This window comes from Onychostoma macrolepis, chromosome 20 (genome assembly GCF_012432095.1).
Source record: "Onychostoma macrolepis isolate SWU-2019 chromosome 20, ASM1243209v1, whole genome shotgun sequence".
Classification (NCBI taxonomy): Eukaryota; Metazoa; Chordata; class Actinopteri; order Cypriniformes; family Cyprinidae; genus Onychostoma; species Onychostoma macrolepis.
The window spans coordinates 27,908,442-27,923,810 of record NC_081174.1 but is presented as its reverse complement, the minus strand read 5'-3'; the positions used below and the strand labels follow the sequence as shown (position 1 = coordinate 27,923,810).

At 36.3% G+C, this 15,369-nt stretch overlaps 2 protein-coding genes across 4 annotated transcripts; one reads left to right on the top strand and one right to left on the bottom strand.

Moving 5' to 3' along the window:
- Positions 1-176: 176 nt before the first annotated feature.
- On the top strand, positions 177-6,050 carry eif2b2 (eukaryotic translation initiation factor 2B, subunit 2 beta). The gene is made up of 8 exons (XM_058756463.1): positions 177-502; positions 1,510-1,630; positions 2,742-2,893; positions 2,980-3,143; positions 3,806-3,901; positions 4,087-4,224; positions 4,337-4,403; positions 4,883-6,050. Exons 1-8 carry the CDS (start codon positions 331-333, stop codon positions 5,038-5,040), a joined length of 1,068 nt encoding a protein of 355 aa, XP_058612446.1. The 5' UTR covers positions 177-330; the 3' UTR covers positions 5,041-6,050.
- Positions 6,051-6,380: 330 nt separating this feature from the next.
- Positions 6,381-14,916, bottom strand: zc3h14 (zinc finger CCCH-type containing 14). 3 transcript variants are annotated; one of them, XM_058756460.1, is made up of 17 exons: positions 14,732-14,916; positions 14,237-14,279; positions 13,056-13,170; positions 12,651-12,691; positions 12,082-12,241; positions 11,176-11,479; positions 10,917-11,089; positions 10,715-10,812; positions 10,053-10,181; positions 9,683-9,760; positions 8,721-8,880; positions 8,189-8,388; positions 7,915-8,056; positions 7,132-7,268; positions 6,974-7,050; positions 6,651-6,757; positions 6,381-6,573 (listed from the first exon to the last, which is right to left on the bottom strand). In XM_058756460.1, exons 1-17 carry the CDS (start codon positions 14,765-14,767, stop codon positions 6,570-6,572), a joined length of 2,004 nt encoding a protein of 667 aa, XP_058612443.1. In that variant the 5' UTR covers positions 14,768-14,916; the 3' UTR covers positions 6,381-6,569. The 3 variants fall into 3 exon arrangements, with proteins under 3 accessions (XP_058612443.1, XP_058612444.1, XP_058612445.1); XM_058756461.1 differs by having other exon boundaries at positions 11,176-11,476; XM_058756462.1 differs by lacking the exon at positions 9,683-9,760.
- Between the last annotated feature and the right edge of the window lie 453 nt (positions 14,917-15,369).

Below are 15,369 nucleotides of genomic sequence, written 5' to 3'. Positions count from 1 at the left end.
AAATCTTACCAACCATGAACTGAAGTATAACAATCATTAACCAGCATGTTTTATATAGCCATAGCAGCGCATATATTAAAATGCTAAATAATATACAGTGCATTATGCATGCAGCAATTTGTTTTGTATGATCTATTCAACAGAAAAGAGTGAGTGTTGATATGGATGGACGGTTGGTGGGGCTGTTACAACACAGTCCTGATCGCCGATAAACAACAGAAGAAGAGCAGGATTCATGAACCGGAGGAGGTTTCTGTGTGGTTCCGTGAGTACTCAAGCTTTCAGGAGAAACTCGCTCGGAATCAGCTCTTTACTGAGACACCAGTCAAAATGCCCGGCGCGGATAAAGAGACAGATCTGTCCGAGCGCATCGAGTCGTTTCTGTCCGAGCTGAAGCGCTGCGGCAGCGGGGCAGGATCCCTCCGGGGCTCCGCGGAAACTGCCCGAGAAACGACCGCTTTACTCCGCAGAATCACCGCGCAGGCCCGCTGGGGCAACGCCGGTGAGTAAACACTAGAGATCGGATTAAAAAAAAAAGCCTGTCCGCTGATCTAAATCAGTCTTGCTCGATACACGACTTCACTTGCATCATTCCCTGTGCTGTGCCTGACTGTTTAGTGGTAACTTACATGATGTGCCTGTGGTTTACAGCAGAGCTTTTCAGTCTTGTCATATTTCATATTCCTGAGGGACCCCATTTTAAAATTTAAATGCGGTTATATATTTGCTTGTAAAAATATCCAGTTTACGCTGGGAAAAACAAATTAATGTCATAAATATGTAAAATTATTCCAGTTAAATTTTTTTTCATTAGTTACATTTTACTTACTGTAGTACTGTACTGTTTTATTTATATATATATTTATTGTAATCCAATCATTTTAATAGTTTTAATCAACTATTTTTATTATTTAAATCTATTTGAATTTTATTTTAAATTTAAAATATTTGTTTTAATAATAATTTTATTGTAATAAAGTTTTTATTTTGTTTTCTAAATTGCTTAATTTTATCTATTTTAATCAAATTTTCATTATTTTTTTTATCTAAATGTTATTTTAATACCATATTTTATTATTTTAATTTGTTTTTATTATTATTTTAATACATTTTTCATTGCGATTATATATAGAAATTGTTTTTTATTTTAATCTTATTTCTCTTATTTATCTATCTTCAATTTTTTAACACTGTTTTTCTCTACATTTTCTCTTAGACCCCCCTAGCACTTTCTTGCAACCCCATAGGGCAGGCATCCTCAAATCTGGCTCGCGAGATCCACTTTCCTGCAGAGTTTAGCTCCAACCCTGATCAAACTCACCTACCTGTGATTTTCTAATGATCTTGAAGACACTGATTAGCATGCTCAGGTGTGTTTGATCAGGGTTGGAGCTAAACTGGAAAGTGGATCTCGCGAGTCAGATTTGAGGATCCCTGCTCGATGGGGTCGGCTCCAGTTTGAAACCCTCTGCTTTACAGGATCTTTAAGTCTTTGGTGTGTTTTTTCAGGTGAGCTGATGGAAATCATACGGAAGGAGGGCAGGCGGATGACAGCAGCACAGCCGTCTGAGACCACCGTCGGTAACATGGTCCGCAGGGTGCTGAAGATCATCCGAGAAGAATATGCGAGGTATCTGAAAGCGACCTTATAACTCCATTCCCCCTTTCCTAACACTAATATACAAAACCTGAAGGAGCGAATGAAAACTGTATTACAATGCATTATCTTTGGTACACCAGCTAATATTTTCTTTAAATATCACACAGTCAAAAGAACAAATATGGTAGCCAATCAAATTTCAGCATTTTCTCAGCGTGAATGACAGATGAAGTCTGCAATACTAATGTTGTCCGCTAGAAGCACTGGATAAACTTTTTCCTTTTGAAATCAGTGCTCTTTTGGAACGATCACTATTTTTGTATTTTTGAAAGCGCTTTCATCAAACCCTCAATCACATTATCAGTGGAGATTCCGGACTGTTGCCTTTTGTAGTACAAACATGTAATATCTGGAAAGATACATGCCGGTTATTTCACCTATTTGTCTGCTTGAGCTGTTGGTGATTGTGATGCATTTCTTTTTTTTATAAAAGTTGTCGGGACGGATTTCCCGGGAAACCACATACTCTCGCACATAACAACTGAACACAGATCAACATTTGTATAGCATCACATCTGCTCTTTACAAAACAATGTTTATGCTGGTTTACCATGACATCTCTAAACCATTTACTATTAGGTCTTTTTGCCTAGAAATAGTCTTTCTAAGTTATATTTCCATCATTATCTGATATGAATAATTTAACATCTGAGTTGGCAATCTTTTAACGTTATTTTAAAACAACTTATTTTAACAATTCTATTAAACAACAGCGGTATATAAACTACTTACAAGACATATGTATTGGATATCCATCTTTCTTTCGTTATTGGTCGAGTTTTGATGTTATTAGTGACATTAAAGCGATCATTTGTTATCATGAGCCCAGCGCGCGTCTCAAGCCGTCAGATTCCTCCGCGCAGAATATCGGAGCCGAAGCACAACTCACGTAACGACCAAAACAATGTTCCTCCGCAGATAACGTGCAGTTTTATGCTTCAACCGCTAGAGGGCCAAAAGTTACACAGTGAAGCTTTAAGGTTATGAAAAGATGAATATCAACATACTGGCTTTGGAACATGATGGAGTAAATAATAACAGAATCGTAACTTTTAGATAAACAGTCTGAACCTCTCCTCAGGTCCAGAGGCAGCAGTGAAGAGACGGATCAACAGGAATCTCTGCACAAGCTGCTGACGTCTGGAGGCTCCAGCGAAGACAACTTCAGACAGCACTTCGCTCATCTCAAAGCCAACGTCATTGAAGCCATCAATGAACTGCTGACAGAACTGGGTGAGAATCCATAGATGTTTCTGCCAGAGACTGAGATTTTGCTTTTTCTATATTATTGTAATGCTAAATATGCCTGTGATTTCTAGAGGGCACCACAGACAACATCTCCATGCAGGCGCTGGAACACATCCACTCTAACGAGGTCATCATGACCATCGGCCGCTCTAGAACTGTGGAAGCTTTCCTGAAAGACGCGGCGAGGAAACGCAAATTTCACGTCATCGTTGCGGAGTGTGCGCCCTTCTGTCAAGTGAGTACATATTTGCATCCATTGCATTTTACTAAAGTGGCTCTCGAAAACACATCTCATTACTGGCAAATAATAGTAATAAATGAACAGCCAAAAATTAATAACACTGTCATGTTTAACCATTAGGTACCATTATTGAAATTATGATATTATAATTATTAACTTGTAAAATAATAGTATTATATAACATTTAAGAAATACATAATGATCCATAATAAAAAATAAATTCAAATGTCCAACTACTTAATATTTAACATTATTATATTGTATTTAATAGATTTCAAAATTATACTGTTTTAATAAAAAAAAAATGATTTCCTTTTTTATCATTATTAATACATATTAGATTTTACTATTTAGTTTTTAATAATAGCTATACATTTTCAATTTTATTATAATTTAATTTTTATAATTATTAATATTTTTAAATATTTATTATACATTTTACTATTTAATTTTTATAAACAATTTTAAATACAAATATGAAGTTATCTAAATTATTTCTACTGCATTTATAACATTAATACTTTTTATTAGTTTATTAGTGAGTGTTTTAAGAGTTTAACTTCATATTGGTTTTGATTTTTAAGCAAGTGTTGTAAATTTTGAGGTCCTTCATAGTAATTTGACTAAACTCAAACTTTTGTTCTTTTGTCCATCAGGGGCATGAAATGGCCACAAGTCTTTGCAAAGAGGACATTGAGACAACGGTCATCCCAGACGCGGCCATTTTCGCTGTAATGTCAAGAGTCAACAAGGTGAAATTATGAATTGATTCCTAATGCATCGATTTAATATTCCATATAGATTAATTATCCAGAATCACACAACTGGAAGTGTTATGTTGTAAAACGTGTTACATGTTAGTCATATACAGACTCTAGTTTCTTGATGAACAATTGGAGTTCAATAAATACCGGACTGAATCGCTTGTGCCGTTCAGGTGATCATCGGCACACAGACGGTTCTGGCTAACGGGGGTCTGCGGGCGGTTAACGGCACACACACACTGGCTCTGGCTGCCAAGCATCATTCGACTCCTCTCATCGTCTGCGCTCCCATGTTCAAGCTCTCGCCGCAGGTATCTGACACCCCGTACAATCACACTTGCACGACTTAGCAAAATTAAAATCAGTAGATAAGATCTTGTACATGCTGTTTTTGAAGTTTCATTTGCATCTTTGTTGTTGTAGTTTCCTAATGAGGAGGACACGTTTCATAAATTTGTTTCACCACATGAAGTGCTTCCCTTTACTGAAGGTAACATCACGCAGCAACATTTTACTCCTTTTAGCACCCTCAAAACTGAAATTGTCAATAAGAAGTTTAGAAGGAAAAAAAATGAAAATTCGCTTTAAAGTTACTCACCCTCAGACCATCCAAGATCTAGATGAGTTGGTTTCTTCATCAGAACAGATTTGGAGAAATGTAGCATTACATTAGTTGTTCACGAGTGGATCCTCTGCAGTGAATGGGTGCCGTCAGAATGAGAGTCCAAACAGCTGATAAAAACATCACAATCCACACCACTTCAGTCCAGTTCACTTGTGGAAAATTGTGATATTTTAATCAGCTGTTTGGACTCACGGCACCCATTCACTGCAGTTGATACAAATCTGTTCTGATGAATAAAACTCTTCATTGTTTATGGACAATCTAATTCTATCAGTAATTCTACTTTACAATAACTAGTTTTACTTTTCGTATTCGTAATAAAGTCACTTGTTTTCTGTTTCCAGGTGAGATCTTGTCTAAGGTCAACGCTCACTGTCCGGTATTCGACTACGTTCCTCCAGAGCTCATCACACTGTTCATCTCAAACATCGGTGGAAACGCTCCGTCGTACATTTACCGTTTGATGAGTGAACTTTACCACCCTGAAGATCATGAACTCTAGTCTGGAAAATAAAGAATCTCTGACTCGCATGTTTGGTTTTCAAGAGTCTGTGATTGTGAATTGAATTTAAGTAGGGGTGTGCGATATGAAGATTTTTGATCGTGGACGATAACAATGTCTCCACGATCTGCTTTTGAAGAAATATCGTAGTATCGTGCTACAGCGCACATTCTATCAGCTGCAGTTCTTATTCCTCCGTCTCAATATACTGTACATTATTCGGATCTGCTTTAAAGCCTTGCTGGTTAAATGTTTTATTCACGCGTCGGTCTGACGCGCGTGCTAAAGCCTGTCAAAAAGTGCCTGATTACTGAACTAAGTTATCTTGTGCACTAATACTGTCAAAACACACAAGGTTTATGTATAGACTCCGTTGCTTATGTCTAAAATGAGTAAGTAAACAGCTGAGAGAAACGGATGCGTGCCTCTGTATATTAGATGCGTGCATGTCTTAAAGGGGCAGTACTGAACATGCTGCCGACTGTCATTAAAGGGATAGTTCACCTTAAAATTTAATTTCTGTCATTATTTACTAACTCGCATGTTGTCCCAAACCTGTATTAATTTCTTTCTTGTGCTGAACACAAAAGAAGATATTTTGAAGAATGTGGGTAACCAAATAGTATCTGGTCCACATTGACTTTTGATAGAAGGGAAAAAAAATACTATGGGATAAGTCACTGGGGACCAGCAACTGTTTGGTTTTCCACTTTCCTCAAAATAGCATTTATGTTTAGCAGAAGAAACTCATTCAGGTTTAAAGAAACTTTTGAGTGAGTAAATGGTATAAATATAAAACACTTTATTTTGGGATTAATTATTCCTTCAATGTTAATAAAACACAAAGAGAAAAATCACTCGCTACTCATGACTGAAAAACGTTAATACAGTTGATTTAAGAGGAATCAATCTATATAGTGTTTTATTTTTATTTTCGTTGATTCAATTTATTGAATGCTCCTGCTAAATACACCTATTGTACCTGAAAATAAAACACTGTTTTATTTTTATAGTATGTGTATCTTTGTTCTCATTTTTTAATAACAAAGATAAAATAATGACAAAGATTTTTATCTTCGCCCACTTTGGCCTAAATATCCACCATACTTTTTTTATATTTTTGTTATCTTGAAAGGTTTTGTCTTTATAATAGGGAAATTAGTTTGGCTGTAATGCTCAGACAACTTGCAAAATAGTAAAACCAACATGACAAAGAATTGTGATAAAATAGTGAATCGTGATTTTTCTTAAAAATATCGGGATATTATATTTTTGCCATATCGCCCACCCCTAAATTTAAGCTACTGATCCATACTTGGAGTAAAGACAACATTCGAGTGTGTATTGTTGACATTTAATACACCAAAGATATTCTGTAAACAGCTTACAGAAACTTGCAATTTATAAAACTCATAATTTGTTTTAAAAATTAGTCAAAAAACAAAAGCACAACAAAAATGATCAGAATGATGCCAGAGGCAGAAAGCTCAACGCTGCAGCTCAGCCGTGATCATTCACTGGAGTGTTTCTCAACTGTGGGAAAAGAAACAGACATGAGTCACAAGTACATTTCATAGGCTTTGCTGCAGTAGGCTGTGAGTTTGTGGTACCTGCTCTGTGTTTTGGTCCATTTCAGAGCACTTCTGGGCGGCACTGCCACAGCTGGATGGTAGAAAGTACAGCCCGCTCGCTTACACTGCGCCGCAAATCTACACGGCTGCGGAAAAACAAACAAAATGCGGGACTTGAAGCATATGAATAAAAGTTAAAAGAGCACAAGAGGAAGTAAGCAGTTTTGAATTTATGTTGACTTGTCAAATGTCTATATTAGAACTTTTGCTTTATTTGACATTTCAGAGACAGTTGAAGTTCTTAAACTCCACATAAACACAACTGTATCCCTTAAAGTGAAACAGGCTGCTGTAAGACTTACTTTTGGGTGGTAGAACGGACAGTCCAGCTTTTTACATTCTGGGAAGAAATGGCACACGGTGCTGGCTGGAGCCGGATCTGCAGGGTCAGAGGTCACAGTTTAAAGCTCAACAACTGTTTATAACACATTCCAATGTATTTCATCTTCATCTTACACACCTGCTCTTGTAGGGTTGCTGTTGAGTTTGCGGCTGACGTGTGTGAATGGACAGTCCACTTTGGTGCACTTGGAATCAAACTTACAGTTTGGATGAATGAACAGACACTTGTTGCCAAATTTACAGTTGGGAAACATTCTGGAACGGAACCAAAAAAAGACATTTGCATAATATGCTTCACTATGTATGACTGTGAAAAGATATGTCTCAAATGATTCATTATTAATTACTCATTTCCAGCACCACTGATAAAGACGGGAAGGAAAAAACAGACTACAAAAAAAGTTCTAAGATAACAAAAATGAAAATAAGTCAATAAACAATATAGAGTGAGCTGTTGGTCATAATTTACAAAAAATAAAATTAAAAGAACAAATAGAAAAAATTAAAAAAAAACAAGAGATAGATAAATAATAAAATAGAATTCAACAAATAGAATTGATTGCAAAAATTTGAATAAAAAGAAAGACTAGTCCATTGATGATTGCTGCAAGTTGAATAAATAAATAAATAGAATGAAAAGGAAAACAGACTAGTCGCTTGTTGATTTGATGTAAGTTACGAAAACGGAAAAATTAAGTTAGTCAAAAAAAACAACAGGAATAGAATAGAATAGGAAAACAGACTAACTAGTTGTTGAATTTTTTGTTACAAAAAGGAAGAATAAATAAAATGCAAAAAAATACCCGGAATAGAATAAAACTAATAATAAAGCCAAAAGCTAAAAAAAAGTCTGGTGTGTTGCGTGAGGTTTATCAGTCATGGGTTGGTAATATGTTCTCACTTGCACTGTGCGTTGGGGTGATGGTACAGACAGTCGTCTCCAATCTTGCACGCAGGCCAAAACTTGCAGCGCTCTGGAAGTTTTTGTCGTTTAGCCTGAACTGGCTCTACGTCCATGTCCTCCGCCACATCTAAATCTCTATCTGCAGGAGAAAGACAGAATAAGGGCGAACATTCCTTTCTGATTTCCCTCGTTCACAACAGCTCTATGTTACGGGTTACATTTTCCAGGTACAGCTTACAAGTCCTCTAAAACATGAGGATCTTCGTCTTACCGCCAGTGTTTAGAAACTCAGTGCCGAGTCGGAGGTGGACGGCAGGTTTGGGTCCATTGTTTTCCGGAAGGTCAGAGGTCGTATTGAACTCATCCTCAGGCTCCATGTCCTGATCTGTGCGGTTTGCTAACGGACTGGGAACTCCATCTAATGTCACGATGAACTTCGGACTCGCTGCTTCCACGACCTCCGCTCTCTCTCTGCAGAGGAACAGAATGAGATATGAGCATGTGACACTGAAGACTAGAGTAATGCTGAAAATTCAGCTTGGCATCTCAACAATAAATACATTTTGAAATATATTAAAATAGAAAAAAACGGTTATTTTAATTATATTTCACAATAATTCTGCTTTACTGTATTTGTGTTTACACTGTGATTTATCCAATTAATGCAGACTTGGTGAGCAGAAGAGATTGCTTAAAATAAAAAATTAAAAAAATCTTACTGACCCCAACCTTTTGCATGGCAGTTTATCTGCATAAAAATATGAATCTCAACATTGTTTTTGCTTGAAATCTGTCTGTCATACCTGGCCTGCACCATTCGGGATGTGCTGGTTGGGTCTTCGGTTTGATTGACAGCGCTAGGCCTGCTCCTCACTGGTGGAGTCTGTTCAAGTTCTGGTTTCCTCATGATAAATGAACGCGTGTCCAGAGCGTTGAGTCTCGCCGCCTCCAAAACCTGCAGCTCTGAATTTAAAAAAACAAAACAAAATCACAAATCTGATTAAGTACACTACTGTTCAAAAGTTTGGGTTCGGTAAGATTCCAGTTTTTTTTGAAGAAGCATCTTATGATCAATAAAGGCTGCATGAATTTGTTCAAAAAATACAGTAAAAATAGTAATATTGTGAAACATTTTTACAATTTAAAATAACTTTTAATGTAATGCTGATTCTACCAATGTTGAAAACAGCTGTGCGGATTAATATTTTTGTGGCAGCTGTAATACGTTATTTTTCAAAGATTCTTTGATGAATGGAAAGTTTAATAGAAAAATCACATTTGAAATACACATTTTTTATAACATTACAAATGTATTTACTGTCACTTTTGATCAATTTAATGCATCCTTGTTGAATAAAATTATTAATTTCTTAAAAAAAAAGAAAATTGTATTGACCCCAATCTTTTTTAACGATAATGTATATTCAAATATATTCTAAACGGTCAGTTGCTTTACATGTTGATCAGATGGTCTCTTCCTGTCTACGTGTGTGCGTTTAGTCAAAAGTCTGGTTACACAAGACTACTGAGCATCAAAAAATGTGACTGAATGACTTCCATTGTACAACTAAGGCTGATGATACATGGGGCAACTTTTCGAGCAATGTTGCGGTCAGCGGGCAACCAGGTGAGACACAGGGCACATGTTCGATCTACAATATCCAGATAGAAATTTGTTACCCATTCTCAATGGGAATGCGCCCGTGTATCATAGGCCTAAGATAGACTTTGTTGTCAGAGGTCAAAATTAGGTCATGTCCCTCACGGTATTCACTGAGCTGCTCTTGACTGTCCTCTTCTGGAAGCTCCAACTGCAGGCGAGATGCTAAAGCTATGGATTGTGCTGCAAACACAAAAGAAATCAATTTGTAGTTTGATTTCTTGTTCCTACTATCAACACAATATTTGAAGAGTTTGTTTGCGAAAACATAACTCCAAAAATCATGTTTTTTATTATGCAATCATGTTTTTATTGTGTTAGTTAGCTGCATTTTTCAGTTATTTTTTAACCTAATCAAAATAACCCAACTGCAATTTGATTGAGATTAATTGGAATGCACAATGATTTTTGAAAATTGTTAAAAACTGAGTTTTTGCAAATGAACTCTTCATTTCTTTGAGCAACAGACGCTCACTATTGTGCAACGTGTCCTGGGGCGTGAGAGCGTGCAGGTGCTCCTGGACCAATCGGATTGCAGCATTATTCATCTCATCACTCGCCAAACGTGTCCGTGGCGCTACAGGAACCGTCTGCCGCTGGGGAACTAGATGTGAGAATACAGAACAAGGGTTATCAGTATTAACTAAAACTACAGCTTTGGAGACCCCCGTTCTAGTACATCAAGTTACAATAATTAAAATACATTACTAAATTAAAACAAACTAATTAAATTACTCAATTGAAATTAGAAACGTTGCCTTGAAATATAAAGTTTTATGTTTAGATTATATTTCAGTTAATGTTTATTTTATTTTAAGTAACAATGTTTTTTAAAAAAGTTTTCATTCTAGTTTTGGTTTTAGTTAACTATAATAGCCCTGCGTTGTAATAATTTGTTCTCTTATTTTCTTAATTAGATCAAAATGAGAGAACAAATCAGTACTTCATGGCCACAATTTACTAAATAGAAGAAACTAATTTTAGTTCATGGCTTTAATTTAACTAAAACGAGGGAACACATTCTTTATTCAAGGCCACAATAAATATATTTTTCCGCATGTCATGTGTGCGGCTCTGTAAATAACTACACTGAGTTAAACCAATTGTTATTTATTAATGATAATGCATATGTTGAACCTGTGTATGTAGTGGTTTTATTGATGGATTCCTGAGCTTCTGAGATCGCTTTGAGGATCAGATTTTTGTTGGCTTGTTTGGCTGGTGGGAGAGAAGGCCTGCAAATACACACAAAACACCAAATTAATCTGGTAGGAGTAAACAATCGATTATTAACCATATTTTAAAAATCTCTTTTCAATTATTTCATAGAGGAACGTACCTGCGCTCAGGTTTCAACGGCAGAGACACTTTGCTGGCAAGACCATAGTCCTCCTCATCTTCATCTTCATCCTCCTCCTCATTCAGATCATCACTGTCCTGTCCGCGTTCATGACCTCTGTGAACCCGAACCACCGAACTGGCTACAGGCGCCTTTCGTTTCCGGGACAATTCCTGCCAGAAGGGTGCCATTCATTGAGGTGATGAGCTATGGCATCACGGACTGAACTGATGCTTTCACTATATGGAAATTCACTCACCCTGCTGCTCTCCGCTGAGCTCCTGTAGCCCCGGCTGGAACCCGACCTTTCCTGACCTCTCGTGACATCTGACGGCCTGTAAGCATCTGCAGTTTGTCTCAAAGACTCCAGCGCTGGCCGTGGCCTGTCAGCAGTCGAGCGGCTGTATAAAGCCTGAGAGGTCAAGCTATGCTCCAGGGGGTCGTAGCCAATGAGGTCATCGTCCAGATCGGGCTTTATGTCAATCACAGCTTCTGCCGACGCCTCCATCAGTGGTTTGACAGTGGAAGTGAGTCTGGAGGGTCTTTCAGAAGACCCTCTCCTGCTAGATAAAACAAACACTGGTGAGCTTGTAATCATCAGTAATCATGGTTAAAGAGATAGTTCACCCAAAAGTCGACGGGAGCCATTAGCCACGTTTTTACTGTCACTTCCGGGGCTTGATCGTGCCTCATCGGTGCTTCCTCGGGGCCAACGACCAGGGTTTTTGGCCCGTCGAAAATCACCATACATTATGATCACCATACAAGGCAGGAATATTTATAAGCGATGCAAAAGACTATGCCAAAGTCCCTTTAAGGGTATGTAGTCGTTGATTATGCACGCTAGACATTACCATAATAAACATGGTAAATACAACTGCTTGAAGAAATCAGACAAATCATATAGGCTATCACAATCGTGAATTTATTTATGGAAAAGCGGCTATTGATTTCCATAGTATGGACAAAAATACTATGGAAGACAATGGCTACCAGCAACTGTTTAGTTACCAACATTCTTCAAAATTCTAAATATATTATTTTATGTTCAGCAGTTGAAAAACTCATACAGCTTTTAAACAACTTCATTTTCTTTTTTTGGGTGAGCTATCCCTTTAAGACAAATTTGCAGTGATTTGCTGATCCACTCATGGGAATTAATTACCTGGTGCGGTTCTCATGGGCGGAGCTTGAGACTCGCCCCTCCAGCTTATCAGAACGTGAGCTGTAAACAGCGAGAGCACGAGGCTCCGCCCCCCTCCTGTTGTTTTCTGCTGGGATGCTGGTCTCTGAGTGCAGATCAGACGGACGGAGAGATGTGGGCTCTGCAAAACAAATAGAAATATTGTTAAACCAACTTAACCACACTAAAAAATTTGAAAAGATGCCTAGGCAACTAACTGATAAGTTTAAGCTGAGACACTAAAATTAACAGGAAATCTACAAAAACTGAAATTAAAATGAAAACCAATGAAACAATTATAGAAATAAAAGCGAATTTAGAATTATATTTTAATATAATTAAATCTTAAAACATGGAACAACTGACAAATTTTCCAGTCAATAGGTTGCATTATAATTCAATGTTTAATTACTACAATGAGTAATGTTGTTGTTATTAACTGTAATATTGAATGCAAAAAAAGTTAAAATAAAACCAAGCACTATAAGATGGGAAAAAAAAAAAAAAAATCATGACATGACTGTAAACATGATCTCTAACATAACACATACCAACTGCAACCAATCTTAGCTTGTCCAGAACACCATGTAACCTACAACACACACAAACAGCATTTCCTTCATCGTTTTATACTTAATCAGCACAACTGTTTTCAACACTGATAATAATCAGAAATGTTTCTTGAGCAGCAAATCAGCATATTAGGATTATTTCTGAAGGATCATGTGACACTGAAGACTGGAGTAATGATGCTGAAAATTCAGCTTTGATCACAGGAATAAATTACATTTTAAAATATATTAAAGTATAAAACAGTTATTTTAAAATTGTAATAATTCTTCACAATATTACTGTTTTTCCTGTATTTAAGAAAATACATAAAAACAACCTAAAAAAAATTAAACAATCTCACCGACCGCAAACATCACAATGTAGATAGGGTGACTTTCACCTACCATACGGTGAACTTGATTGTATTGTTGCCTAGAAACAAGGACAGGTCGTCTGCCATCTGCTTTGGGTTCTTCTTATTGGCCACCATGACCATGATGTAATCCGGAAGCTCCTCGTCTGACAGAGACACACAGTAACATGTTTAATCTGATCTGAACACAGCCAGTGAACCATCATATTAATGCAGAAATCGTTTAATAGAGATCCTGTTTCCCATACAACATTTAGACATGCATGAAGACGGAAGTATTTACTTCTAATTTCAATTAATCCCAAATGATAATGATTACAATTTGTATAATTTATTCTTACAAATTACCCTCAGTCCATTCAAGATGTTTTTTTTTTTGTTTGTTTCTTCATCAGATTTTGAGAAATTTTACATTCCATCACTTGCTCCTCTGCAGTGAATGGGTGCCGTCAGAATGAGAGCTGATAAAAACATCACAATAATCCTCACCACTCCAGTCCATCAATTAACGTCTTGTGAATTGAAAAGCTGTGTGTTTGTTAGAAACAAATCCATTGATAAGAGGTTTTTAACTTAAAACATTTGCTAAAATGTGAGTAATCTATCCATAACATTGGTTACTCAAGCTTTTCAATTAACAGAAGAGCTTTTCACATGATGTTAACTGATGGACTGGAGTGGTGTGGTTTATTGTGATGTTTTTATCAGCTCTTTAGACTCTCATTCTGACGGCACCCATTCACTGCAGAGGATCCATTGGTGAGCAACTGATGGAATGCTAAATTTCTTCAAATCTGTTCTGATGAACACACAAACTCATCTATATCTCGAATGGCCTGCGAGTAAATACATTTTCAACAGAATTCCTTTAATTTTAAGATACTCATTTTGCATGGTAATATGTAGTTTATTCATGCTATTGTAATTTTACATTGCACAATATCTTGTATACAGCTGTGCTGCAAACATTTTGCAACACAAATATATAGCTTCTATAAAGCCAGTCAAGGTGCAAGAGCGAGAATGTAATTGTTCATCAGCTGTAAGTGTCACTTTGATTGGATAACTTTAAATAGTTCGCAGAACTTCCTATTTTGCAGATGACAAGACTTTCCTTCCTTTTTTTCTGCAGCAAGCACACTAAAAAAAAAAACTGACAAAACAATGCAGTGGTGGATTAAAAATAAATGCATATCTGATGTGAGCTCTTACCCACATAAGCGCCGAGCTCTTGCAACTTTCCTTTGATAGCAGTCTGAAAAACAAGAAATGACATTACTACAGGAGAAGACTAAACAAAACTTTATCTACGCCGATACATTATTATTATTTAATAGACAAACACAAACTACCACATTTAACCTTTACAAATCAGTACCGATGATGGCATCAAATGACAATAACAATGATACTTTAGAGCATATCATGGTACTGATAGCTCATGTAACATAGTATTCACGGTATTCCCGACGTCCTGTAAAGAATACTATGGTACTTAGTGAAGATCACTGACATTCAAACACACAACAAACTTTTTACTATATTAAAAACACTCCAAACACATTTAATAAAACAGAGCTTCACATAAAACACAAAAAAACGAGCAATAACAGACACTCGGACTTAACAGGAAGCATTCATTAAAACACAGCTGTAGTTAGCTAGCACGCTAAACACTAAACGGCTTACGCTTTGTAAACGGCTTACCCTTATTTTCTTGCTGATCTCAGTTCCGATCTCCATATTTGTTTGGTTTGCTGTTTCCCCTCGGATTCAAAATGTTATTTAAATTAACAGGACATTGAGAAAATAAGACAGAAGAACAGTTTGCTGTTGCTAGGCCTCGCGTGCCGCCTCTCTATTCATACTGCGCATGCGCAGCCGGTTGAGCACGACAGTCTCAGGTTTCATTTACTTAAAATAACTTTATTAATAAAACAAAACAAAAAAACATATAAGTTCCCGAGATGTACAATATATATATATATTTAAAAATGTGTTTTTAAATACCATTCTTTTAAATTGCTCACTTTTGATATAAATAAAACTAAATAAATGTGGTATTTTCTTGATGATTACACCAATTGAGTCATTATCTAAATCTTTCCTATAGAAAATGGTATAAAACGTGTTTATTTATTTATTTTTTAATCAACAAAAATGGCACGTTTTAAACTGTTTTTAAATATTTCGCCATCTTGTACAGCTTATTTATTAGTGACAGTTAATATAAATTATTTTTGAAGTCTACCTATTTTTTTATGTTTGTTTAACTGTGTATTTTAATTTTGTGTATTTATTTATTTATTTATTTTAAATTATATATCGCTTTGTATAATTTAAAT